Below are 26,918 nucleotides of genomic sequence, written 5' to 3' on the forward strand. Positions count from 1 at the left end.
CTTTTTATTGCTTTTTAAACAGCTGCAATAAGTAATTTGTAGGTTCTTATTGCAAAATTAACTTAAGCTACTTTTATATATCTTTAATTTATTTTGGTACATATGTTTTTGAATTCTTGAGTGAGATATGTTTACTTATATATACTATATATATAGTTTCTAATTTATACTATGTATACTACTATATATATTTATATAATGATGGATCTCTATTAATTAAGAGATATCTTGTGCTTAATCTTGTACTTTATAAAAAGTATGAGATACCAATTATAACCCACACACAATCGGTATCCCGCATTAATTCTGATAAATTAAAAGGATTAATAGAGGGAGGGCGTTAGGCAAGTTTTTAGAATTGATTGAACAGCTTTCTAAGGAAAACTGTATTACTAACGAATTTAAAATGAGCATAACTCAAAATAACAACTTGTGGGTTGAGAAGTATCGTCCAAGGCAGATAGCCGATATATATCACCAAACTGAGGTTGTCAAGATGCTTAAGAATGTATTGGAATTTGGTAATATGCCACACCTACTTTTCTATGGACCTCCTGGGACAGGTAAGACATCTGCAATTCTTGCTCTTTGTCGTGAACTATTTGGAAACGATGAATTTAGAAATCGTACATTGGAACTGAATGCATCTGATGAAAGAGGAATTAATGTAGTTCGTGAGAAAATTAAGACATGGACTAGACAAGTGGTGTACAGTAATAAGATAAATCCCATTACAGGAAGGAAGATACCTCCATGGAAAGTTGTCATTTTAGATGAAGCTGAAATGATGACATCAGATGCTCAGTCAGCCTTAAGACGTATAATAGAGACATCTGCTAAAAATACGAGGTTTGTAATTATATGCAATTACATTAACAAGATTATTGAACCTCTGGCAAGTAGATGTGCAAAATTTAGATTTCAGCCGATATCATTCAAGGCTCAAAGAGAACGACTAAACTTTATTTGTCAGCAGGAGAATATAATCTGTGAACCTGAGGTATTTGATATTCTGGTTGACTTATCTCAGGGTGATTTAAGGAGAGCTATAACTATACTACAGTCTACATGTGAGTTATATAGCGAAGAAGAGATTGTAAAAGCTACTTCGGTCATAGAAGTTGCAGGTATTCCTCCTTTAAGTGTTGCTGAAGGAATTATGAACTTTTGTTTTACTAAAGATATTGACAGTATAGTTCAGAAAACAACAGATACTATAAATGAAGGATGGGATGTTGCTACAATCATAAGACAACTAGTTTTATTAATAACTGAAAATAAGGATTTGGATGATGCCAAAAAGGCATATTTAGCATTACGCTTAGCAGAAGCAGATGCTTGTATAACAGATGGCTCAAATGAATTTCTTATACTACTTAATATATGTTCGAATATGCACAGTGTAATGGCATGAACTACTATCTAAAACTGAATATCACTCATTAAATGAGGTGTTATATTTATTATGCTATAAGAGTACAAAATAATTAAGGATCTAGACTAACTAATCTTTTTACTTCCATAAAATTTTGTACTTTTTGCTTCACATGGTCTATTAATATGTTCTTGATTTGTACTATCTTCATTTTCACTTTTAAGAGATTCTTCGTCGTACATTTTACTAACCTTGCTAACTAATAAAGTAGGTGATTGGAACTCTTTTTTTCTAGGAATTTCTTGTTTATTTTTTGACTTAAAATTAGATACGTCTTTTTCAGGGCTTTCAAGGCTTCTTCTATTTGTTAACATTTCAATTTCATATGGATCATCAATTTTACAGGCCTCTAAAGTTTCAATTATAACTTTTTTTGGAGCTCTTTCTCCAGAAAATTCATCATCACTATTAATATCTGGGATTTCTATGTGGCCATCCCAAATTTTGTCTTTATTTGTAGTTTCACTTTCTCTATCACAGGCTAATTTATTGTTAAGTACTGAATTTCTGGACTCCAACTCAACAGCAACTCCAATAGGTATCTCAGTTACAGCTGCATATTTCTTAAAATTTTCACTAGGTAACCAAAGCCATACTAAGATTCCTATCAAAAAAGTTGTAAATGCCAATGGTATAGTATCATGAAGTATCCACTGATATTTCCAACGTTTTGTTATACTTAAGGAAAAAATGTAAATTTCAACCACAAACACATTTATAGCCATAACAACTGCTCCACTCAAAAAAAAAAAGAATTTTCTATAAATGTATAGTTTTTCAGTCTGCTGTTGACTCTTAAGCTTAGATATTAGTCCTGACAGTTCGTGAAAAACCCAAAAAAATATTATACCATTTAGTCCTGCAACTGGTACAACACAAAACAAAGTTGTTGTTGCTGATATAGAACTATTTGAGAAAATTTGTACTTGAGCAACATATTCCTTTAATAAGGAAAATGCTATATATAGAAAGCTAACAATATACAATCTAATTATCATATACTTATCTTGTATTGTAGATATTGTTACACCCACTCCTAAAGAAGCCATCAAAGTTAGCATAATCACTATTGTTATTTTCAATATACTCGAAACTGTCGAAATATTATACATAATTTCTGAAGGTACCCCTTGTAAATTCCATGATTTGTAATAAAGAAACCAGCAAATAGTTTCGAACAATCCTAGCATAATTGCAACACCAGTTAAATATTGCATTGATACTAGCTGCTTATGATGTCTAAGGCATTTATAAATCCAATATATTCCTAATAAGGCATAAATTATACAAGATACAAAATATAAACTTAACTTTAAATATTCTGTAGCTGGTAAATACCCATATGCATTTTTCACACTTACAAAACCAGCCAAAGTTCCTTCTCTGGAAGTACCACAGTTTGAAATAATTATTGCATACACACCAGTCTTTGTTAAAATATGTGAGTTTATATCTTGTCCTTTGATACTCATGTGTTGGGTGAACCAATCTGAATTTTCAATATTAGGACGTAACAAGGTATTTTCTCTTGGGCATATACCCTTTAGTACATCTTCTTCATTACAGCAAAATCTTTTACCCTTTCTACTTTCTAAGTAACTTTGAAAATCTTCACTAGGAAGTACAGTTATTTCCATACTTTCAAAGTCTGGGTAAAGATCCTTCTTACTTGGTTTCCAAGTAACTCCATCAAAAATCAATTCAGGATTACTATCAATCGGTGGTTTCTCTACCAGACTATTGGGTAATTGATTATTACTATACACAAAGAATTGATAAGGGTGCACCATAAGACTTTTTGATGCAGGTGGTTCCATAAGATCAAGTGAAAATATCTGACAGTAACAGCTGGAGATATTCAGTAGCAGTATACTCAGTATATCAAGTAGAAGTGTAAGCATTTCTGCCTTACTCAGATAAGCACTTTCCATGTGGTTGAATACTATATTTCTTTTTTAGCTTTATTGGAGTATATCTAGCGTTTGCGGGGTTCCAGTGAGATCTATCATGCATTTGGCACCACTATCTACATGAAAGAGGTAATTAAGCTAATAATTTTTAAATATAGATAGTCCTAAATAGTTAAGCAAGAATTGGTAGCAGATAGGTATATTAAGAGGACTTTGCTAGGCTTCTAATGGGAATAATAAGGGAAAAATTTAGTACTCACTATTACAATACTAGCTAAAGGTTATTGAAATCGGACATTTGTATACTTAAAAAAAGTAAATTCTAATCAAAATAAAAAGGAGTAATAAAATTACATGTGATATTAAGTGTGATTTGTGACCATTATAGAAAAAACAATTTAGTATTTGCAGAAGTGCATCACAGAGAGAGATCCTGCAGCATTGTTGGCGCTAAAATTTTAGAAAAGTTTTGCCATCCTTATCCTTATACCTGGACTTTCTACTAAAATGAGAATATAACTTTAAATAGAGCTATATGAACACATTAACTAATGCAAGAATTGCAGATAGATGTGGATAACAATATTTGTCTTAATACTAGTAGGAAAAGTGGTTTAAAAGCACAAGAAGGGGAAACCTTGAGCTCTAACAATAATTTGATGTATATTCCACCATATAGGCTAGAAAAAAAAAGTTTGGAAGATTTAGTGGTTAATTCTCATGAATATCAAAAATTTATGTGGCATAAATTATATAAAAGCATAAATGGCATAATAAATAAGCTGAATACAAGCAATATAGAGTCAATGCTGAAAGATATATTCAAGTTAAATATTGTAAGAGGCCGAGGTCTACTTGTTCGTTGTATAGTTCGTTCTCAACTAGCAAGTTCACATTTCACAGCAGTTTATAGTAGTTTTTGTGCTGTTTTGAATAGTTATATTCCAGATATTGGGTCACTATTACTTCACCTTTTGGTACAACAGTTTCGTGAATCTTATAGTGGAAATGACAAGTTAGTTTGTATAGGGACACTTAAATTTTTGGCTCATTTAGTAAATCAAAAGGTGTTTCATGAACTGATTGCTTTAGAGATCTGTTCGATACTACTCGAGAAAGCAACTGAAGACTCAATAGAAACCTGTATTAATTTTGTTTTAGAGTGTGGTCAAACATTACTTGATATATGCCCTAAAGGACTTGACACTATAATGAGTAGATTTAGAGTATTATTTTGCGATAAAAAAATTCACAAAAGGATTAAATACATAATAGAGAAGCTGTTTAAGGAAAGACGTATACATTTCAAAAATTATCCAGCAGTATCTGATGATTTGGATCTAGTTGAAGAGGATGATCAAGTTACACATTTGATTGATTTATTAGAGGATGAGATAAATATACAGGAAAATCTCAATATATTTGTCCCAGTAGATCCAGATATGTTTGCAGAAGAAGAAAGAAAGTGGGCAGAGCTAAAATTAGATATATTAGGGTCTGAGGAAAAAGACGAACATCAGGATAGTAAAACTGAAGAAAAATTGGAAGCTTCTGGGAATAGAGGAAGTAATAAATTTGTAAATATTGTGGATTATAGTGAACAAGAACTAGTAATTTTGAGAAAGAATATCTATCTTTGCATAATGAATAGCTTAGGCTTTGAGGAATGTGTTCATAGACTACTAAAATTAAATATTAGACCAGGTGGTAAGATGGAAGTTTGTATTATGTTAGTTGACTGCTGCTCTATGGAGAGAACTTATCAGAGATTTTTTGCTTTGGTAGGTGAGAGATTATGCAAGGTTAAAAAAGAGTACGAAGAAGCTTTTGCAGAGTTATTTGGACAGCAGTATGACACAGTTCATCGTTTGGAAACAAATAAATTACGACATGTTTCAAAGTTTTTTGCATATTTACTGAGTGCTGATGCAATTCCTTGGCAGGTTCTGAGCTGTATCACTCTTTCTGAAAGTGATACAACATCCTCTTCTCGTATATTTATTAAAATTCTTTTTCAGGAGCTCTGTGAACATATGGGACTTGATTCTTTAGATGCAAAGTTGAAACTTCCTTCAGTGTCTCCATATACTGAAGGAATCTTTCCAAATGACTATAATATTAGCAATATAAGATTTTCTATAAATTTCTTTACTGCTATAGGGCTTGCAGCTTTAACTCATGACCTTCGTGTCCTTCTTAAAGAATATGAGGAGTCTCAGGCTATAAAGATCAATGAACTAGATGATGATGAGAACTGTAGTAATAATGATCTTTATCAGTATAACAAAGAAGAAGAAGAGGAAGAGTTTGATAGTAATGTTGAGCAAAAAGCTAAAGATATAGAAACTGTAGGTATTAAGGATTTAGATAGTCACTCTGGCTATACAAGAAATTATAATTCAGACTTAAAAAAGTCAGGGATTCCTTGTAAAATTAGTTTGGAACACAAAGAATATGGTTCTTTCGAAGATAACTTATATTTACCTAGGTATAGCCATTCTCTACGTAATTTACCCAATAAAAAAAGTAGCAGAGCATCTAGCCCACTATACCAGCAAATGGAACACGATAAATTTAAAAAGAAGAGATATAAGAATTTTGAAAAGAAGCTAACCAGAGTAAATAGAGACATAGATACTAGTACATCATGCTATAGAATGTCTTCTAGCTCTCCTAGAGAAAAGTTTCGGGAACACAAAAGAAGCAGATACAGAAGTTTATCTAGAGAGTTTAGTACGTAATTCAAATATTTATAATAGTTTTGATAATGTTAGAATATATATTTATATTATAGACTAAAAATACACTTCTTACAATACCACACCCAGTGATGCATAATGACACGGGTATGGCAAGTAATATCGTATCCACACTATTTCTTGTAAATTTGTTAATATCCAATATTCAAACGAAATAAATTTAATAAATTAAAGAATTTAATCTTTACAAGGTGAGATCAAAGTAATATTGAAAATTTGTTATAACAATGATTGGGGTAAATAGTAGCATCTCTACAGGTGTGGCATCTTTTAGTAGAGATCTAAGTAGCCTTCCAGGGACTTCATTTATTCCTGCAAAAGCCGGATCACCCCAGAAGTCTCCCAGTAAATTATATGGAGTAATTCAGGCCCCTAGAGCTACATCTATCCGTGTTATGTTGCCTGTTCGTGATATTGGAGACTTGACAATTGTAACATATGAGCATCAAGCTTTTGTAGGATGCGGTGGATCTTTGAGATTCTTTCTTTTGGGAAAACAGGTAAAGCATAGATTCATTAATGTTCCAGTAGATAAAGATAATCCTATTCCAGAGTATATTGAATCATCAAAAGTACCATTAGGAGAGCTTCCAATTATCAAGTTAGGAGACCTCGTTATTTTTGATGAAATACCCTGTTTAAGATTTCTTGCTAAAAAACTTGGTGAATATGGGCGTAATTATTATATTGACTTTGTTATAGATGATGTTGTTATGCGGTGTAATCGTTGGAGAGATATTTTAATGGATCTGATCCTTTCGTCTAATAATTGTGTGTTGGCTGCTTCTACAAATTTAGATAAAAGTGAAGGCCCTTATTCTTTAAATAATGCAGAAAATTCTGGAGGTTCTGCAATATCTTCCTTGGAAGGTTACAAGCAGCTGAGAGAACAACTTTACACTGAATTTGAAGTTCTTATAACAAGTATTGGTGAAAAGGAGGGATCTTATATCGCAGACAAAGACAAGCCAATGATTTGTGACTTTGCCTTATTTTCTGTATTATTTGATGATATAAGCCTCTCAGATATTTCCTCAGATTCGATGTTCCAGAGAGTAGAGCTATTACCAGATAACTGTTTAATTCATCAATTTCCCCGTTTGAAGTCATTATTTTTGGCTATGTCAGAACTTCCATTAGTTAACCAGTGGATAAAGGGGAAATATTTCATACAATCAAATATTGATAAAGCTGCTAACAAAGATTCTAGTGAGAATGCTGCAGCTTCCACATTTCCTTTGCAGTCTTCCATCGTTGGAAGTCAACAGCCAAATCATTCTCTATATTCTTTGGGAGCAGGGAATGGAATAGCAAGTCCAGGAGCATTTTCAATTTATCAGTCGTCTCATCCTTTAAATCCTCCAATTCCAAGATTTCAATATCCTATGATCCCCTATATGTCAAATCAGGGATTAGTACAAGCAAGTGCTGGAGTTAGATTTGCTTTTCCTGGAGCTGGTTTACCTATCAATAATCAGCAAATACCGGTGATTCAAGCTAACAGTAGTTTCATAAATCCACACTTTGCACCTCAGCTAAATCCAAGTTTGATTCATCCATTTCCTATTTATCAGACAAATCTGGGATCTCCTTGTAATAGAATGAGCCCATCACAGAGTTTCACTTAAGTAGATAAGTTAATTTATTTTGGCGTTCAAAAAATTAATGTATCTTGGAAATGTAGACAGGTTAAGTATCCAAAAGTTTAAAATTGTGTAAATATCTAATGATCCAAATTACAAACACAATCTTGCTTTTCTTTTTTGTATGTACTTTGTTTGAATAGTCCGGTACTACCAAATTCCTAGAGCTTGCTGAAATCCAATTTTATCAAAAGTATATTCTATTCAGGATTGAGAATTTTAAAGATTCCAATTTAAGTAGAACAATTATTATTTTGTATTTGTATTTTTGAAAATAAAGCAATAAATAGTTACTTAAACTAATTATAATTTTGGAATTATATATTGTATCTCATATAAATTACAAGTCTTTATTTTCAAAGGTAAATTTTGAGCTTATTAAGGTATATACAATTAATAGAAGAAAATGAACCAAACGTCATAATATGTGGTTAAGATTTAGTCAACTATCTTCCTCAAATTGCTCTATTATCAAGAAGTGCAAAAGTGATATAGAGATAATTTTAAATAAATGTTTATTTTTTAATCATTATTTTCCCCACTTTATAATTGAATCACATAGTTGTTAATATTCATTATCTAGAAATCTCCTCAATTACAAAATTATGATTCGTCATAACACACATATCTGCTGCAATTTTCATAGCACTGGTTGCAACATACAATGCATCTAATTCAAGATTTGAATATACTAAAGCTCTAGCAGCAGCAGCTGCATATGGACCTCCAGACCCAATAGCCATTATATTATCATAGCTTTCAAGTACATCTCCATTACCTGTTAGCTGTAATGTAACATTTTTATCTGCTGCAATTATTACAGCTTGAAGATGACGTAAATATTTTTCAGTCCTCCAAGATCTCGCTAATTCAACACAGGCTCTGGTTAATTGTCCAGAATAATTGTCTAGTTTACTTTCTAGTCTCTCTACTAGTGTAAAACAGTCAGCAGTTGCTCCCGAAAAACCAAGAACAATATTGCCAATTTTTCTAATTTTCCGAGCATTCGGTTTTACAACTAAGTTACCTTGAGATACTTGGCCATCTCCAATCATAACCTAATATTTCAATTAGTAATTTCAAGTGACTTCATCTTCAAAAATATTTAAAGCTGAAGCAGAAAACTATTTAATTGATTGAAACAGGAGACTTACCAATGAATTCTTTGTTCGAACACTCAAGATAGTTGTACTATGCCATGCTTGCCTTTCAAAGGGACTTTGATGATATAGTCTACACTTCTAAAAAGAAAATCCCAAAATAGTATTATTAAGGCCAATAAATACAGAAGTTTAAAAGTATCTTTAGTAAATGTTCAACATACTTTTGAAAAACCACAAACTAAGTTATATTTTAAAAAATATTTAAAAAAAATTTGCATTACATTTATTTTAGTTTGTAGAAAAAATATATAGATCTAAAATATTTGAAATTTATTTCTCGGTTTTCCGAAGATCTATATAGTAGCTTATCACGTGCTACATATATATTTTAAAGTAGATCTAAATACTAATATTATTTTACTCAAGTAATACCTTAATTATCTCTAAGGGATTTTTTATCATTACTAAACTTCTAAAAAAGAAATCACAAGTTTAGAAACATATAAGGAACTGCTAGAAACTTACCTATGATCCAAATTTCTAGATTTAATAGAATTATAGACTGCATCTATACGACTAGGAGTTAACTGAATACCCAAGGTCCCAAAAGTCTTAATAATAGTAGCAAGGGATACAATTATACTTCTCATATCTGGTTCTACAATCTATATAATATTTGAATAATTAAGTAGTAATATTTATAAAGTAAAATGAAAACAACCAACCTGTGAAGTTATGCTAGATGAAGAATAGTTTAGTGTATCTGTATGAGATTGCTCAAATGGGAGAGAAATCCATATAAAGCCATTCAATCCTAAGATCAACTGAACTCCACAAGTTAATACGATAATGTGCTGACTTTGTCTTTGGACTAACTTTCCAGGTATTTTCACTAAAAGACCATTGGCTAATTTGCCGTATTTAGCACTTCGAGTATGAAGGTGGCATAATCCCTCAGCTTGCACTCTTTGAACCTCTGTACAAATTACATCTCCTTCATCTAATAAAAGTTTCATATCTAAAGAATCTTCCTCCGTTCTTCTTCTCTGAACTGAACCTGGTAAGTTTACAGCAGCTAGACCTAAGTGGGCGTATTGACTCGATCCAATATCAACTAACCATCTCTTATTACCAACCTAATATTAGGTATTAGCATAACATATTGTGATAATTTAGTAAGGAATTATAAATAATGGTTTAAAGTAAGTTACATTCAATCTTACCTCTACAACTCTTCCAACTACGACATCCCCAACTTCTCCAACATAACGTCCACCTAAAGCTTTAGTGTATAGTAGTTTGTTAAGATTTTCTGTTATCCCACATGTACTAGATAACAAACGACCAAATTCATCTTCATATGTTCCATGACCTCTGAAATAAGGAAATATTAAAGATATTATCATTGTGTAAAAGATTTAGTATATATAAAAAGCCTACTACCACTTATATATAATGCTAGTAGCATACCTTATATAATTTGGTTCAGTTGATATTATATCACCAGGTATAACTATTCTTTCTTCAAAAGTCTTATCTAGCTTGATATCTCCAAAATATATGACATCTTTAAATCCTGAATTGTTTTAAAATCACAATAAAGTTAAAGTACTAGTTAGAAATAAATATATTTAGATCATCATATCTATCCAGTACTTTTACTTACCCTTCTGATCTTTAACTATGCTATCCATGGTTGGTTGAAGAGCAGTTAATAGGAAGAAATGTAAAAATATTAGAGTTGAACACGCTTTAGCGCTAAACATGATGCTTTAAAGTGAAGGTACAGGACTTTGCAACAGCTGCAAAAAAAAAAAAAAAAAAATACAAAGACGGCTCGAAAGTTACATTAAATATCGATAAAATCTGTCTACTATATTTAGTACTGAATTCAATATCATATATGGAAAGGGACGAAGAAAGCTGGGTATCTGTTACTGGCTTCTTTTTCCTTTCAAATGTAGTTAGGGTAACGTAAGTTTCAGCAAAATTATGATATTTCCAATTTAGGGTACCATAACACTTTCATATAGTATTTGAAATATACTGAATGACTTTATATAATTCTCCAATATTTTATTACTTTTTAGATTTGTATCGTACTTTTTTTGGTCCGGTGCAGTCTTACTAGCAGGAGCTATCATATCTCATGAATTATTTATACATTATTCACCACTTATAAATGGGAATATTGCTTGCTCTGCTAAATATAACTTCTATGTAATTTTGTATATTTGGATTATAGAAGGTTCTATTTTCATTTTGGCTTGTATTTCATATTCTGTAATTGAGGCGTAAGTATATCAGAACTTGAATTATTAATAATCTAATACCTAATATCGAATTTGTGTACAGAAGAAATTTAAATTTTGATAATTTATCACTTTCTACACAAGTAATTGGTATAATGATAAAGTACATGCCAACATGGTTGAGGATATTTCATATTTTTACATTCTGTCAAGTAACAGTTTTAGTATTACAGTTCTTATTTTTGCCAGAGTGCAATTCAACTGGATTACAAATATCTCTTGTGGTAATCAGTGTAATTTGGTGGTTTATAGTAATTTTTGGAGTGATTTGTAAACGTAAAATCGCTATTCCACCTCATATATTCGATCCTTTAAAAGCAAAAAGTGACTTCTTTACTGAGATTCATCTTGTATTACGTTCAATGGGTCCCTAGATAAGAGTTTATTACATTGTGCATTATACATACTTCTTTAATAGATCAACTTATAGTATTATAGATGTAAATTAATTAATATAATTAAGAGTATTCCTAATTTAGTCATAGATTATTTATTAGGAGAAAAGTATAACCTTGGGAAGTAATACATTTACACTCTCAATATTTAAGTTTCGATAAAACCAAGTTTTTTTTTTCTATTTCACTAAACAAGAACTTAATAACTATAGAATATCTATAAACACTAAGGCAAAGTTATATTAGGTTATCTTCAAAGAGCTTTGTAATTGTTGTTTGTAACCCATAAAGCTGCAGGTTGTTTAGGATTTAAGTGGACTTGTTCCCATTCAAGTCTAATTGTACACCACAGTGATCTCCTGAGAATTTCAATAATTGATACACATAAATTAATGATTGTTGCATTAATTTTAATATCATCAATAATAGTAATTGGTATGAGAGTAATTGCCCAAGTAAGTCTTCCAATTAAATTATAAAAAGCTACACTGTAATAGTACCAATTAGGGTACATTCCTTTAGGTCTAACAAATGATGTATGATCTGGCATTAATCCCCAGTCCATATATATATCCCAAGAAAACATATAAATAGTCCCAACAATATAGGATGTAAACCACAATAATCTTATGATAAAAGGGGATATGTTTGTAATGTTATGCCATGGAACTGTAGAAATAATTGCAATAAGCAGGCCTGCAGTATATTTGCCCATATTATACAGGTGGTTTTTTCTCTTAGGAGAGTGATCTGTAAGATATCTCATTCCACATTGGCAAAAACGTATTTCATAAGGTAGAGCTAAAGCAAATGTTTGCATCCAACGATATTTTGATAAGAATAAAAATATAGAACTTGGGAAAATATCTCCCCTAGTCTTAATAATAAAAAACAAAAATGCAAGAGTATATTCAATGTCACCAAATGGTTTTGATAATGTAGTAAGTATATCCCCTACTATATTAGCTCGTAAAGTCACAATACATATTTTAGGTACAATACCGTGACTAAATACTTCCACTATAGACTTGAATATTGATTTGCGATATTCAAACAAAAAGTCGTTGCTTGGAATAAAAAGAAGAGATGTTTCAATAAGCATCAGTATTATTGGATAGAGCCAGAGTAGATGACTTGTAGAGTTAAGGTACTTGAACACTGATATCTCTAATTTATAATCTATAAGAAATATCGAGAACATTACAAGCCAAATAATAGTTTGTAGAGTTGCAAAAGTAAATAATGTCATTGAAGTAACACTACATTTAGGGTCCATCTCAATCATATATTTATAATTAATACCATAATAATCCATTATACTAATAGATAAACCTGCCCCCCATATTACAAGAATAACCATCAGAACTAAACGAAATAAGGGGAATACAGCTAAAACTCCATCTATACTATAATTTTTATTAGTGGCTGGTAATTTGCATATAATAAACAAATTCATCAATAGCACAGAACAAATACCAAGCATAAAGAACATAAGGAAATCAGAATTAATTAAAGGCCTATTAAGCAATTTTTTCGTTCTTCTCGTATGTTCTACCTGTGCTTCCAGTTCAAACATTGCATATTTAGGTGATAATTTTGGACTATAGTCAATCACACTTGTTCCATTAGCAGATACAGATTCTATATCTGAGAACTTCACATCAGACTTTGGATTGAAAAGTTCTGTACTCATTTCACGTGACTTTGCATAAAATTTTATTATATTATCCCTTATATTTTCATCAATCTTCATATCAGCAAAACATTCTAGAAAGATATCTTTATTTGGTAAAATGTCAATATAATTAGCGAATAATTCATCCCTCTTATTACATAGTTTGTAAACTGCCATATTATTCAGTGCAATATATTCTTGCAATTCATCCAATGTCCTCCATATATTCAGTATAACAGCTGGTATATATTGTATAACATTTCTCGGGGAGTACTCATTACTTAACATAGCAAATATAATATCTAAATGGCTCTCTATATCATACTTAACCTGAACAAAATGTTGTGTAGTTGTTTTTATATTCAGTTGCAGACGATAATGAAATGTCTCTAATTTGCTTAACAATGAATCCCTTATATCCTGCTGTAAAATACTATATAAAACTTTATCAGCTTTCTTTGTTTGAGTAATGCCCTCTGGGAAAAGAAAAGAAGCCCGTCTTTCACTACTTATATATTCAAAATATCGTCTACTCAATAAACAGTTTAAATATCTATATTCTATGTATTTCCCACTCCAGCGAGATTCCTCATATTGCTCGAGCTTGTCTACAAACTTCATGTTCTAACAAATGAGGTACATTAAAATATAAAAAATATTAACGTCACTTTAATAGATAACGATACCTAAAAAAACCAGTAGCGTCACTTCTTCGACCATTTTCTATTCAGGTTAATAAGATCTTTATAAACAGTCCTGTCGCCTAACTTACCGCTAGAGTTTTCTTAAATGTTAATATTGACAATAGATCGAGTTTTCTCAAAGGATTAGCTTAGCCTAGAGTATGAAACTTAGGTACTACTAAAGTGAGCTTGATATTTTAAGTGAAAAGTAAGTATAAGTCATTTAATTTAGTATTGATATTTTCGGAGCAGTTTAGTGCTATATCAATGATAATAGGATATAGATGAGATGTGTGGTATAACTTCCAAATATTTGTAAGTCTAGTTAACATAATAACTCATGTTTATTACTGAGCAAGTTTCTACTGAATGGCGAAAGCTGAAATTAATACGTTACACATTTAGAAATTAGATATAGTGAAGATAGTAGTTATTAGAGGAATTAAGGTATACTGAAATTGATTGTAGGCATTTACTATATGCTGTGTGGAGATATACTAGTACATATAGGCTTTTATTCAAGACTTTCTAGTAATAAGATTAATCTTTATTTAGTTTAGATTTAGAAATGTCTTTTATGATATTCTAGAGGGGAACAACCTCCACCTGGCACCTATAGCTCAGCTGGTTAGAGCGTACGGCTAATAACCGTAAGGTCCGCGGTTCGATCCCGCGTAGGTGCACTTTTTCTACTTTTTTTTTAAATACTGAAATTAGAGGTGAGAGAGGGGATTGATTAGCGGTGAATTTAGACAAATGTAAAAGGTGTGTTAGTGTGGAATGAAATTGATAATTCTAGAAAAATATTTCAAGAATATGAATTTACAGAGAACATTGCCTCGATAATGACTAATATTTAATAATGATAAACTTACGCATGTAGTAGTACTGTATAATTAAACTTCACAACAAATTTAGAAACTAGACTGAATAAGGAAATGGTAATTAATTCGCCTTCATGTTCAAAGTGGGGAGTTGGCAAAATTCGTAGAGTTGTTTTGCACAATATTGGTGGACATGAATTACTGGATATTGAACTATCAAATTCATTAAATATAATAACTGGAGGTAATGGAAGTGGTAAAAGTAGTTTTGTGTCAGGAATTGCACTGCTTTGTGGTTGGAGTAGTAAGAAGGCAGGAAAGGACATATCACTGATTAATTATGTTCGTAATGGTACAAGTAAGGGGAGTGTAAGAATTTATTTCAGCAATGAAATGTCTCATCACAATGATACTAAAGAGGATATGTACTTATACGACTTGTTTGGAAATGAAATTATTATTGAGCGTGTCATTTATACGAGAGGAACTAGTGAATACATTTTTACTGGTATAAAATCTGATGCTCCAGTATATAAAGGTCAAGAAGCTAGGGCACATTTGGTACGGTTCCGTTCTTTTGCAAAGATTATGATAAATAATCCAATAACTTATTTGACACAGATAGATGCTAAGTACTTGATAAGAGAACAAAATTCACCAAAGTGCCTTTATGACTTTTTCCAGAGGGCTCATATGTTTGATGTGTCTTGGAGACACCTTAAAGAGGAGCAAAGTCATCTTGAAAACGCAGCTTCAGTTTCTGAGAATTTAAGAATGAGATTAGAAATACTTAAAAAAGATGTAGATAAATCGAAGATGCTAGTTAAAATGATAGAAAAGTTGAAATATTCTAAAAAAATGATTATTAGCTTAGATATATTGATATTGTTAATAAAGTTAAAAGAGATAGTGGTTAAAATAGGGGAATCTGAAACAAGAAGGTTCTCACTAATAAAACAGAATGAAGAAATGGATTTAGACAGATTGCACTCCACATTAAAGGAATTAGACTTTGAACAAAATAAATTAAATGAAGAGTTGGATTTAGAGAACAATAAATATAGAAATTTGGAGATGAGTATAAGTGGTCTCACAAGGAAGATACAAGAAGAAGAAGTAAATTTGAACAGGATGTTACGACGTAAATTTGATTTAAATAAAGAAAATGAACAGATAATCCTTCAGTTATCTCTTAAAAAGAAGATTTCTGAGGATGAAATTAATAGTGAGGATAATCAAACATTATTGCACAATAGAAATATAGAGAAGGATAATATTGTTGAGAAGATAACAAGTATAGAAACTGACATAAGAGTAGTTGAAAGACAGATTTCATTGGAACATGAGGAATTAGCTAAGTTAAATTCTGAGATTCAGAACAATAAGTTTGAAAGGCAAAAATTGAAATCTCAACTTGATTATATAAAAGTAGATATTTCTAATAATCAGAATATATTGATGAGTAGCAGAGATTCTATGAATAGAATTTTAAAGGCTACTGAAGATTTGAAGAACAAGATATCTAGTTTGAAGGTACATATAAAGTCTGAAGATTCTTTTGATAAAACTCAGACTACACCAAAGAAGATTGCTTCAGTAGGATTAGATTATTATAAATCTGTGTATAGTTACTATACAGATAGTGAATTTATTGCTTTATTTGGATTTTCAAAGGCTGTGCATATGCAAATTCAGAGTGAAATAGCTCTTCATAAAGAGTTTGAGAATAATTGTATAGGACCTATAGGGTTACATATCTTCGTATTAGCTGCCTATCACGAAAATACAGCTCTTGTTGGTTTAATTGATGAAATAATTGGAGGTAAGCTTGAATTAAACTCTAGTATTCAAGCAAATATTAGTGTGAGAAAAAATTATAAGCTATGGATTGTAGCAAATTCAAATAGCAAGTATAGATTACTCGAATTGTTCAGAAAAAGTGGGATCAATATAGATGTTAGTCTTATACTTATAAGATCATTTGTTGGGAAAAACAGATATGATTTAGCTAATGTTTCTTCTCGTCGCCCAGATATTGGAATGGTCTTAATGGACTTAGTTGAAATTTCAAATGATGATGTTTTTAATTTTCTGGTTGACTTCTGTCAGATTGAGACTACCTTTGTTTTTTATAATGAAAAAGATATGGATTTGATATTTAATTACAAGTACAATATTAAAAGGGCCTATTGCTTATCAAATCGTCAATATAGGTTTAGAAGAGCAGGCATTATAGTAGCTCCTGAAGCTGGTAGTACAATAGGAAGAAGTCACTTAAGGAAGTTTTTATTGCGAGCTAAGACAAATCTAAATTTGAATCCACATGATTTAAATATTAATAAGGGAGAACTTCGAAATTCTAGAGCTGATATTCATGTTCTTGAAGGTCAATTGAGGGATTATATTAAGCAGAGTGAATTTATGGAGAATTTAATAAAAGATACTGGTGAGAATCTGGAGCGATACAAAACAAGCACTAAGCATATAGAGTCTAAAATAAAGATATTAGATGACACTGAATGTGCATATAAGTCGATGTTAGAAGTTTTAAAGGCTAGTATTAATAAGTCTGAGAGTAATTTGGCTAATTTATATAAGAATAAAAATGAAATATCTATATATTTAGATGAGGTTCAAATAGACATTGAACGGTTAATTAGAGAAAGAGATAGAGATAAGTGTACTCAAAATAATGATATTAATAATTTAAACTCTGAAAAGATACAAAGAGACATATTGCTTGAAGAAGCTGAAAGAGCTATTAAAGAAATTGAAAATTCTATAGAAAAGGTTAAAAGTCAATTGATCTCTTTAAATTTAGAAAGAGATAGTCAGAAGGACAAACTGAACTTAATTGAAAATAAAAAGAATGATGTAATAAAACAAACAACATCTATATTTAATAAATTGCCTGAAATAAAAAAACAGTGTGCTAATTTTAATCTTGAGATAAAAAATTTGGAAGCTAGTATTAAATCTATGAAGGAAGAGAGCTATGGTGTTAAGTTACAAATAAATAGTTTGATAGCTTCGATGAGTGATGGTTTTCTAGGAAAGAGTGAAGAGACACAGGCAATGGATGCTGAAGATTTAATAAAGTGGGAAACTCCAAAGCCAATATTCTTCAGAGAATTAATGGAATACTTTAAGTGGAATAGTGGTAAATCAAAGGATGAGTTTATTGAGTTACCTTCAATTTCTGTAGTAAATTCTTGGAGACAAAAAGTTGTCAATAGACAGGAAGTTATCTGTTTAGAAATAGCTAGAGATACAGACCTCTTCAAGCAATTAAACTATGATGTAGATATTATACTTAGTGAAGAAATTAACATGAATATATTGAAAGATTACAATTGCAAAGTTGATATCTACAAAAACAGCAAAGTAGAATATGAGGAAGAAGTGGAATTATTATCAATAAACCAGTCCAATCTAAATAAAAGAATACAGCAGCTACAAGATAATCACTTGAGGTGTGGAAAGGCCATTAATTCTCACTTCAAATTTTACTTTTCACTTTTTTGGTCAAAGTCCATGAAACCTCATCTATTATTTAATCATGACAAAGCTACTTTAAACATTCTTGTAGCTCCAGATGCAGCAGCAATTGAGAATAATCTTAATATAGGAAATAGTGATAGCTCGGATCCTTCCAAATATATAAGTAAGGAAATACAGACTCTCAGTGGTGGGGAAAGTAGTAGTATTGGTATATCTTTGCTACTAGCTCTTTCTCAAAACAACTTCACTCCCTTTCATCTATTTGATGAACCAGATGTATATATGGATGATACAAGAAGGATGACTACGGTTGAATCCTTTATTCAGTTCCAAAAGAGATGTGCTAATGAATTTTCACTAGGTGATAACTCTATGCAGAATTTGAGACAAATAATATTTGTAACCCCACATAGTGAAATAGTTTCCAATATTGTTGAAAACCACAAAGATATACATTTTGTTCAACTAGAGAGAAGGCAGTAATATATTACTGTCCTTTATATTTAAATATTTTATAAACCAAATATTTAATAAATAAATTTTTGTGGGATAGTAATTAGGATTGGTTTTTAGAAGTTAGTGACATTGCTAATATTTCCACTTCATCGTTTTCATTAAACAATGATGGTGAAAGTGAGGGTGCAACTTCATCCCTTTCTATATCCAAGTTCTTTTGATCCATTAGAATTTGCAAAATTTGTTGCATCTTTTGTGTCCTTTTTAAAGTATCTGTAAGTGCTTTATTTGTACCTTGTGGTAATTCTGTTGGCCCCACTGAACTTATACTGGGCTGAATACCAAAATTAGAATTGTATTCCATTTGATAGTTAAATTGATTAGAACTTTTTTTTATAAGTTGAGAAGCTGGTTGTATTTCCAACTGTCCAGGAATAAGCAAGTCTTTCATATCCAAATTCTTGGAAGTAGCAGAAACATCTTCTTCACTATCTTGGATAATATCATCTGGATATTGCTTTAATTTCGTCCAAGAAAAGGGTTTTCTATGTAACAACCGTAATGAATTACTGCTTGTAGTCAGTTTCTGAGTTGGTCTTTGTGGTACATGTTTACCCATGTTTATTTTGCTCTGGTGTGTCGCGATCTTTGCAATATTTACTAAGTCCCTGCTTTTCTTTTGTTTGTTTTTTTTCCTTGCTATTTCGTTAGAAGATTGTTTAGTATCCTCTCTGATTTTTTCTACATTTTTTCTATCATTTTCTTTGGTAATTTTCATATTTTTATAAAAAGAGTTGCTACCTGATTGCTGTGTGGGAGATAGTGGAATTTTTGTTTCTAACGTATAAAATAGAGAGTTTGACTTAACTTTCTTTGTATTTCTTAGCGAAGCTGGCCATGCCCATGAAGGAATACCACTATCAGTATTTTTACTCTGTATCAACAAGTTCTTCTTATTGATGTTCAATTTAGGCTTTTCGTCGAAACTGTTTATATTCCCCTTTGTTTCCTTTTTAGCTATGTTTGTCTTGGTTGTTGCATCTTTGTGTACTAACATAAAGGCACGTAAGTCTTCTTCAAACCTTACTTTATATAATAGCCTTAATCTCTCTGCTCTCTTTGCTACATCTAGTGCTTTATTTGCCTTTTCCAAATTTATTGCGCGACGATATCTCTGTTCAGCCTTACTATCAGACTCATCCAAGCACATTAAGCATCTTCTCTGAGTTCCTACCATCTCATTTTCTATATTGAATAATCTTGTTAAAGCATAAAATCATTTCCTCTATGTGGATCAGAATATAATCTAAGTAAATACGACTGGTGGCGCCCTGATATAGCGGCATATACAAACATGGGGATTTTTAAAAGTTATATTACTTAATAAAGAAGCCTTATAAGAGTCACTAGTTTATAAGTAAAGTTAACGTATTTTCAAGTAAAAATATGGGTTTAGTATAGTTCAAATACTTGTAGCTCAATTTAAACTTCTAATATATTTTATCTCCACCTTACTAGATCTAAAAATACATGTAGAATTATGAACTTAATTTTCTAGCTTAAATAGGGTTTTGATTGCTAATAAAAATCAAATATATATTTTAAAAGTATTCTTCTATAAAGTTTGTAATTATAAATATTAAAGAGAATATTGATAAATCTTTGTGTATTATGTATTATATGGCGGTCACCAATGAGTCATAAATATAGATCTAATGCTATTTTGGAAGTCACTTACCAGAGTTGTCAAATATATTCAAGTTTTAGTATTATATAAGATTTTTTGGATATTTAAAGTTTAATGGGTACTCTAAAAGTTTGGATATATGAACCGAAGTAATTTGTTTATTTTACAATGGCTTAGCTTTGTACTTCTGCTAGTCAATTATACTGTAGTACCGTGTTACTCTTCTGAGCTCTCAATGGATATAGATAATTCACAAAATGGAGATATAGATAGCAAGCCAATTATTCGTTTGAAGCCAGGAGAAATTCCTGAGAGACCTAGTGGTTCAACTGAAATAGTAAAAAGGAGATGTAAATTTTGCAATAAATTTAAAAAAGAATTAACAATAGATGAATATATAGATCCCTCTGGAAAACATGTTAAAGTTATTCTTAGGAGAAGGTATCGTCCAATTTTTTCAGGTTTAAGACGATGGAGACAGAGAAAAAGTACTAGAGCAAGGGCTAGGAAGGCATTTAAGAATAATAAACAAAAATCTTTGAGTAAAAAGTTAGAAAAAAAAGCTAACAAAAAAGTTTTGTTAGGGGTTTTTAAAAGATTTAACAAGAAAAAGTCCGATAAAAGACATCCTAGTCAAAAAAATCTTCAAAGCCTTGGTATTGATAAGCAAGATTTAAGTGATGGTAGTGCAGTACCAACTGAACATAGTAAGGATATTAAATATAGTGGAATTAATAAAATGCCAGATATTGAATATAATGAAAATGATAACATATCAAATATTGGATATAATAAAGTTGATACATTATTAAGTAATGAATATAGTGAAGCTGATACATTATCAAATAGTGAATATAGTCAAACTGACAAAATACCAAGTCTTGAATATAATCAAAACAGTGAAGATATCTTTTCAAATGAAGTTGTTACGGGTATTAATGGCAGTGAGTGACCGAATATGTAGAAATTCAGCAAATATATAAGGCTTAAATTGGAAATAAGGCATTAGGATATAAGAAAAACTTGGAAGTAAGCACTAGCTATCCATCGTTAATATAGTTTGACAATATATTATATTACGATAACTAATGACAATCAAGGCTGACAAAAGTTTAATCTCAAGAGAAATCAATTCGACAAATTAGAATAATCAGTCTAAAAGTACTAGATAGCTGACTAATTTTGGATGCTAGTATAGATTTTCAAATTCTTATTTATATTATTAAAGTTAATAGAATACACATTATTAAACAAAAAATTGTATATTTTATGAAAATAACACTAATCAAAACAAAATAATTGATTTTGACCTTTATGTAGTTTGTAGTTTTAATAAAATTGTTAGGGTGTAATATTGAAATAAATATTAGCTAGGCGTTTTTGGAGCTTTTTATATCGTACACTGTATTCCAAAAAAATTCAATTATATTGAGAAATCCTGTGGAAATGCATAGCAATATCATGAAAAAAAGTATAATGTAAGTTATTTCGATATTGTACTTCTCAAGAGCAGATGGAAATACAGAGATTCTTACTGGAATATCTGTTAATGTATTTTGTTCAGATATATACTGACTGCTATTATAGTTTAAATTATATTTTTGAGTTGCTTCATATAATCTACTTACTTTTCTATCGTTTATATTTTCACTGGATATTGAGGTATGAGCACTACTTGCATGAGGATCCCATATCTCTCCATCCATTTGTGAAAATCCGCTACCATACCAACTTGGACATATTGGTTTGATGGAATTACAGTTTTTAGCTTGTATATTTAGTAGCGTAGTCAACAAATTTTCATTTCTATAGTTATTTTCAGATTTTAAATCACAAGATTTTAGATGTGATATTTTCATATTAAATGGTTCAAAAACCTGCATCTCTTTATGGTTTTTCACTATAACCCATCTCTTTAAAGTGGAAATAGTCTTGTTTAAAAGCTGATGAATCATAAAATTAGTTTTGTTTTGATTCTTGTTAAAATCATATTGTCGAATGATCGTATTTGCTCTAGTTGGATTAACACTAGATTTTTCTGATGTAGAACAAGCAAGAATATAAACTAAAGCTGGTGCAATAAAGTTGCAGATGAGTGAAAATACAAGAGAACACCAAATAAGAACTCCTGAAAAATAGTAATCGCTAGAAAATAGCCAGGAAATAGCAAAGGGTGCAAAAACACCCCAGAATTTGGCCCAGTATGCAGAGCAATAGTTTCCATTCAATAAGTTGTAGCGAGTTGTTATACAGTTGACCATTATTCCTGGGGTTATAGTAGATATATTGAAAATATTGATGCAAGCTTTGGTTAGGGTACTTGTTGAAGGTAGATTTAACAATATTTCAAAAACATTATTTGATGTATTGCAATTTGGATATGCAAAACCAATAATATAACCAAAAATAGCATACAAAATAGCGCAAAATATATTTGAACTCCAAATAACATACTCAACTTCTACATTTGGTTTCATTTCATTTGCCCAAGATGGCATTAGCATAACATAGCTATATGCTGCAATAAAAGTTGAAAATAGTTGTCCATACTTTTTTAGTCCAAAAGGTGTTGGTATTGTGGGTATTGACATCTCTTTTGCCATAATTTCAATCCACTTTATATCTCCAATTAGGGTCATGTAAATTCTATAAATACCAGTGCCTAAAATTTGAATAATGGTTAGTAGAATAATATAAAATGAAGCATACTGGATTCCCATATTCTCCTCAAGATTTAATAAACTCATTGGAATACAGACAGCTGCGTTTATTATATACCCAAGAGTTACTGCAAGTACAACATTTGAGCCATCTCTTCTATATAAGGAATCCAATACACTATCATCTAATAGACTTAAGCCAAAATTTGGCATTATTTGAAAAGCGATTGTCCTTTTAAATAAAGCAGTAATAAATCGATCTAAGGCTTCTGAAGTTAGCACAATCGAAAGGAAGTTAAGAGCTTGCAACGTAATATGAAATGAGATTTCAGTTAATATTCCAATATTTGTATGGGAGAATAATTTTATTGTTGCAATATATTCATACCGTCTTTGGAAGTTATTGTTGTTTGTAATCATTGTCATTGTACGTAAAAGCATTAAAGTGCATATTGATGAGACTGTAGCTAAAATGAAATTTGTTAATACTGATAATAGAATTCCGCTATTAACAGTCACACTAGGAACTGCAACTAAACCTGCTCCAATAATTGAATTAACTATGTATACAAAGGAACCAAATTGCGTAATTGTCTTTTGAGCATTAATTTCGCCATATTTTAGACCTCTTTCATATGGAGTGGAATGGTAATCTGATGGAAGTCTACTGTACTGAGCAGGGTGATTTGGTAATGGTATATAATGGTCAGTATTCCCAGAGATATATGAGGATGTATCTTTTACTTGGTTATTTCTATTTCTTGAATTTAGACCAATTTTGCATATTATATCACTTAAGCAATTACTTGTTTTACTTCTTGAGCTTAATATACTTTTGGTATTTCCTGTCTTAGTTAATTGAGATTCTAATTCTTTATTAATTAGTGGTTGCAATGAGCCTTGATACTCAATTGTTCTATAATCACATGGACCAGTATTCCATTTAGTTACTTGTAAGAAAGTTTGTGTGTTAAATCTATCAAGTATTTCATGGTTATTGTATGTGGAGTTCATCTGCTCTGTAGATCCTGAGTTCAATGTGAAATATTTAAGAACTCAAGCACTAATTCATCTAAATACCCCTTATATATATTAAAATATTTTATAATCTATTTGTGTCCTAGTGGGTAAAGTTTAGTTATTGAGTATTGCAAGGCTTTATATTGTGAATCTTGGAGAGTGAAACGAATTCTAAATCCCGCTGCAGTTTGATGTTTAAGAGTGATACTAACTCTATTAAGGTAAGACTCGTTACTACAAATAAAAAACTATTACTCGTAATACTATTTTAAGGATATTTTTTTTATTAATTCCTAAAGTATAAGTTTTTGAGAGAGGTTGATATCTTTAATGTAGTATTATTTTATCTATATAATATATTGTTTGTTGGGGTGTGGAAGTTTCTCAGGTCTTCCTAAAATTATATCTTGATTTACAGGATTTTTATAGTCATGTTTATTATTTTTTAAATTATATCTACGAATACAATGGTATATTGGAATTAGGATAATTAATAGTGCTAGTATAGATATCCCAATCCAGACCCACTTCATATCGTAATTTAGATTATTAAGTGAAGAAATACTAACACTTTTCTTTTGGAGGTTTTCAATATTACTGGATAAAGTCATATTTATTTGTTTGTTTTGAGTATTCTGAATTTCATATTTTTCATTTTTAATTGGTTGATGCTCTATACTTTCTCTTTTTGTGGAGTGTTCATTTAGATGAGTAGTACTTAAGTCCATAATACTTGGTTCAGTATATCCAAGAGGTAACTTTTTAGGTTTCTTATTGAATGGGTTTCCAATTACAGGTGTTACATGATGTTTAAACAATTCATCTGGTTTAATATATTCTAAGTTCACAAATAATGACTCAAAGGTCTTCCATTGAAAAGGCACTTCTTTAGCAACATTTTCGGCATTGCGACCTTTTAACTCTTTACTGTAAATATTGATTTTTATCGAATTATCTACAGGCATCCATGTACGCCATGTACCGAGTGGTAACTGATGCGGCCATCTTGTTCCACCATAATAGGTAAATCCGGATCTTGATTTTAAGTTAGATTCAATAGTTTCTTTAGGATAGTCAATCGCATAGGCCTTTATCCCATGAATACTACCAAGAGTTGTGCCTATGACCCAAAGGTCTTTAGATTTTGAAATGACAGTTCCTCTATAGAGCACATAACCTGGATGATTTCTTTTTTTATTACGGCGTTGTCTAAAAAATGGAAATCCTAAATAATCTCCTAGGTGATAATAATCTCCGTTGATATCTTCTGGTGCACCACTTATAACCATTTTCACGTTTTTTTCTTTAAGACCTTGCACTCTGATGAAAGTTTTTTCATTTGAATATTTCCCTTTTGGAGTATTATATAAGTACTTTTTTTTAAATGGGGGTCTTGGAAAAGTCCAACCATCTGGTTCAAGTTCTAGTCCCCTTTCTGCTGGCCAATCTACAGGTGAAGTAACTCTTGATGATTCAGGTCGTTGCCAGATTGCCCCTACCTGACTAGAGTGTGTGTTTCCAAGTTGTCTAGATAAATACCAAGTTGTTTTTTTTGATTCTTCTACTAATGACCATAAGTATAATGTATCCCCGGGATATTCAACTATTGAGCTTTGTAGTATTGCCCCAGATTCGTCTCTTAGTGGGCCTCTCTGTACAAAGTAAGGTCTATTTTTAAAGTATCCTTCCCAAGAGTATAGTGCATTGTTAAAGTATCCATTTGCTCCATTAAGCACTATATCTAAAATTCCTCTGGTTGGTGGTATACATGTAGGCGTATTGTATTTTGTAATTCCACTAAACCTACTCATGTGCATATTTGGACAACCAGGAAATAGTTTGACATCATCTGGAGATTGCACTAAAGGTAAACTTTGTAGTAATGGTGATTTAGGGGGTAAGAATGTGAATGGTCTGGCTTCATCAACAATGAGATCTTTGTCAAAAATAACGACTCTTTTTGATTCTAGACCTGGAGGGATTTTTACTGGTAAGGGATTTCTTAATGGTGAACTTGGATCTAAATCTATATAGGGAACTATGTCATGTGCAGCATACTTTCTAGGTTGTACATACCATCCTCGTGAAAAAGCTGGTGAGTATGGTCTTCCTAATATTTCTGCATATATCTTTCCTGTTGATGATTTTGGATTTGAGATTGGCCATGTGTCTCCTATACACCATCTTTCAAGTGGATAGGTCAGAAAAAATATATATAAAGTAGGGTTTGATGATATACGCTTATATACTGGTCTACGAATAGGATCAGCATACCATGGATAACGTTGGTCAGTATTAGAAAGAATAAGTGAGTCATCTCTTTGATAAATTCCATGTAGGGCTGCATTATATGCAGATCCTCTAACCTCTATAAATAAAGGTGTATAACGAATAAATGGAACTGTTGAAAGGTAGTACTCTTTATTAAAAATTTCATCTTTTATGAATCCGGGGAGCGAAAAGTGACCAAAATTAGGTGTCTTTAAGTTTTTAATTGATCCTTCTCCTTCAACTAGTATAGACCCAGCACTTATGCTGTAGTAAATTTTGTTTAATTTTTCAATTTCAGGAGTTACAAATTGCTCAATTCCTAACATTCTTTCGTTAGGTCTGACCATAAAAGTAAATTCATCAGTAGGTATCTTTTCTGTTTCTGGTCTTTCTGTTAATTGTTTAGGTTTTATATGTGAAAGTTTGACTTTCTTTGGAGATCTTTTTATTATAGCCTTGTTATAGTCTTCTTCAATGAAATCTTTCATTGTCGGTTCTTGTAGTTCTTCACTTTGTATAGAATCTTCATAGTCTATTGCTTTCTCTATATAATTTTTTTGGTCATTACTAACTTCTATAGACTT

General features: G+C 31.0%; 13 protein-coding genes and 1 non-coding gene across 14 annotated transcripts in view, besides 12 other annotated features; 7 read left to right on the forward strand and 7 right to left on the reverse strand.

Moving 5' to 3' along the window:
- The first annotated feature begins 125 nt into the window (after positions 1-125).
- Positions 126-198: a microsatellite.
- Positions 199-406: 208 nt separating this feature from the next.
- Positions 407-1,414, forward strand: CMU_026990 (replication factor C, subunit 4, putative; the record flags this gene model as incomplete). Its single annotated transcript, XM_002140004.1, has 1 exon — positions 407-1,414. One exon carries the CDS (start codon positions 407-409, stop codon positions 1,412-1,414), a length of 1,008 nt encoding a protein of 335 aa, XP_002140040.1.
- Positions 1,415-1,500: 86 nt separating this feature from the next.
- Positions 1,501-3,252, reverse strand: CMU_027000 (lung seven transmembrane receptor family protein; the record flags this gene model as incomplete). The annotated part of the gene is made up of 1 exon (XM_002140005.1): positions 1,501-3,252. One exon carries the CDS (start codon positions 3,250-3,252, stop codon positions 1,501-1,503), a length of 1,752 nt encoding a protein of 583 aa, XP_002140041.1.
- A 644-nt stretch (positions 3,253-3,896) lies between these two features.
- On the forward strand, positions 3,897-6,086 carry CMU_027010 (MIF4G domain-containing protein; the record flags this gene model as incomplete). The annotated part of the gene is made up of 1 exon (XM_002140006.1): positions 3,897-6,086. The coding sequence occupies one exon, from the start codon at positions 3,897-3,899 to the stop codon at positions 6,084-6,086; it is 2,190 nt and encodes a 729-aa protein (XP_002140042.1).
- A 3-nt stretch (positions 6,087-6,089) lies between these two features.
- Positions 6,090-6,138: a sequence feature (AT_rich).
- A 118-nt stretch (positions 6,139-6,256) lies between these two features.
- Positions 6,257-6,286: a sequence feature (AT_rich).
- Positions 6,287-6,331: 45 nt separating this feature from the next.
- CMU_027020 (uncharacterized protein) lies at positions 6,332-7,732 on the forward strand (the record flags this gene model as incomplete). Its single annotated transcript, XM_002140007.1, has 1 exon — positions 6,332-7,732. The coding sequence occupies one exon, from the start codon at positions 6,332-6,334 to the stop codon at positions 7,730-7,732; it is 1,401 nt and encodes a 466-aa protein (XP_002140043.1).
- Positions 7,733-8,244: 512 nt separating this feature from the next.
- Positions 8,245-8,283: a sequence feature (AT_rich).
- Positions 8,284-8,322: 39 nt separating this feature from the next.
- On the reverse strand, positions 8,323-9,128 carry CMU_027030 (proteasome A-type and B-type, ATP-dependent protease, putative; the record flags this gene model as incomplete). Its single annotated transcript, XM_002140008.1, has 3 exons — positions 8,323-8,805; positions 8,902-8,988; positions 9,072-9,128. The coding sequence occupies 3 exons, from the start codon at positions 9,126-9,128 to the stop codon at positions 8,323-8,325; spliced, it is 627 nt and encodes a 208-aa protein (XP_002140044.1).
- Positions 9,094-9,124: a sequence feature (AT_rich).
- Positions 9,129-9,267: 139 nt separating the features above from the next.
- CMU_027040 (uncharacterized protein) lies at positions 9,268-10,616 on the reverse strand (the record flags this gene model as incomplete). Its single annotated transcript, XM_002140009.1, has 6 exons — positions 9,268-9,322; positions 9,376-9,515; positions 9,576-9,986; positions 10,074-10,224; positions 10,321-10,426; positions 10,517-10,616. The coding sequence occupies 6 exons, from the start codon at positions 10,614-10,616 to the stop codon at positions 9,268-9,270; spliced, it is 963 nt and encodes a 320-aa protein (XP_002140045.1).
- Positions 10,617-10,656: 40 nt separating this feature from the next.
- Positions 10,657-10,677: a sequence feature (AT_rich).
- A 76-nt stretch (positions 10,678-10,753) lies between these two features.
- CMU_027050 (uncharacterized protein) lies at positions 10,754-11,536 on the forward strand (the record flags this gene model as incomplete). Its single annotated transcript, XM_002140010.1, has 3 exons — positions 10,754-10,824; positions 10,941-11,144; positions 11,206-11,536. 3 exons carry the CDS (start codon positions 10,754-10,756, stop codon positions 11,534-11,536), a joined length of 606 nt encoding a protein of 201 aa, XP_002140046.1.
- Positions 11,537-11,603: 67 nt separating this feature from the next.
- Positions 11,604-11,624: a sequence feature (AT_rich).
- A 186-nt stretch (positions 11,625-11,810) lies between these two features.
- On the reverse strand, positions 11,811-13,853 carry CMU_027060 (EXS family protein; the record flags this gene model as incomplete). The annotated part of the gene is made up of 1 exon (XM_002140011.1): positions 11,811-13,853. The coding sequence occupies one exon, from the start codon at positions 13,851-13,853 to the stop codon at positions 11,811-11,813; it is 2,043 nt and encodes a 680-aa protein (XP_002140047.1).
- A 19-nt stretch (positions 13,854-13,872) lies between these two features.
- Positions 13,873-13,894: a sequence feature (AT_rich).
- Positions 13,895-14,524: 630 nt separating this feature from the next.
- CMU_027070 lies at positions 14,525-14,598 on the forward strand. The gene has a single exon. It is a non-coding gene; the product is annotated as a tRNA-Ile (tRNA).
- Positions 14,599-14,853: 255 nt separating this feature from the next.
- Positions 14,854-18,723, forward strand: CMU_027080 (uncharacterized protein; the record flags this gene model as incomplete). Its single annotated transcript, XM_002140012.1, has 1 exon — positions 14,854-18,723. One exon carries the CDS (start codon positions 14,854-14,856, stop codon positions 18,721-18,723), a length of 3,870 nt encoding a protein of 1,289 aa, XP_002140048.1.
- A 13-nt stretch (positions 18,724-18,736) lies between these two features.
- Positions 18,737-18,784: a sequence feature (AT_rich).
- Positions 18,785-18,796: 12 nt separating this feature from the next.
- On the reverse strand, positions 18,797-19,933 carry CMU_027090 (uncharacterized protein; the record flags this gene model as incomplete). The annotated part of the gene is made up of 1 exon (XM_002140013.1): positions 18,797-19,933. One exon carries the CDS (start codon positions 19,931-19,933, stop codon positions 18,797-18,799), a length of 1,137 nt encoding a protein of 378 aa, XP_002140049.1.
- Positions 19,934-20,275: 342 nt separating this feature from the next.
- Positions 20,276-20,340: a sequence feature (AT_rich).
- A 182-nt stretch (positions 20,341-20,522) lies between these two features.
- CMU_027100 (uncharacterized protein) lies at positions 20,523-21,335 on the forward strand (the record flags this gene model as incomplete). The annotated part of the gene is made up of 1 exon (XM_002140014.1): positions 20,523-21,335. The coding sequence occupies one exon, from the start codon at positions 20,523-20,525 to the stop codon at positions 21,333-21,335; it is 813 nt and encodes a 270-aa protein (XP_002140050.1).
- A 418-nt stretch (positions 21,336-21,753) lies between these two features.
- CMU_027110 (transmembrane amino acid transporter protein, putative) lies at positions 21,754-24,057 on the reverse strand (the record flags this gene model as incomplete). The annotated part of the gene is made up of 1 exon (XM_002140015.1): positions 21,754-24,057. One exon carries the CDS (start codon positions 24,055-24,057, stop codon positions 21,754-21,756), a length of 2,304 nt encoding a protein of 767 aa, XP_002140051.1.
- Positions 24,058-24,126: 69 nt separating this feature from the next.
- Positions 24,127-24,152: a sequence feature (AT_rich).
- Positions 24,153-24,410: 258 nt separating this feature from the next.
- The window catches only part of CMU_027120 (uncharacterized protein), a gene marked incomplete at both ends in the record, with an annotated part of 2,643 nt that continues 135 nt past the window's right edge, over positions 24,411-26,918 (reverse strand). The window contains one exon of the mRNA XM_002140016.1: positions 24,411-26,918. This exon is cut by the window's right edge and continues 135 nt beyond it. Coding sequence (XP_002140052.1) covers positions 24,411-26,918 — 2,508 coding nt within the window.
- Positions 24,498-24,519: a sequence feature (AT_rich).

Source organism: Cryptosporidium muris, genomic scaffold, assembly GCF_000006515.1.
Source record: "Cryptosporidium muris RN66 scf_1106632353999 genomic scaffold, whole genome shotgun sequence".
Classification (NCBI taxonomy): Eukaryota; Apicomplexa; class Conoidasida; order Eucoccidiorida; family Cryptosporidiidae; genus Cryptosporidium; species Cryptosporidium muris.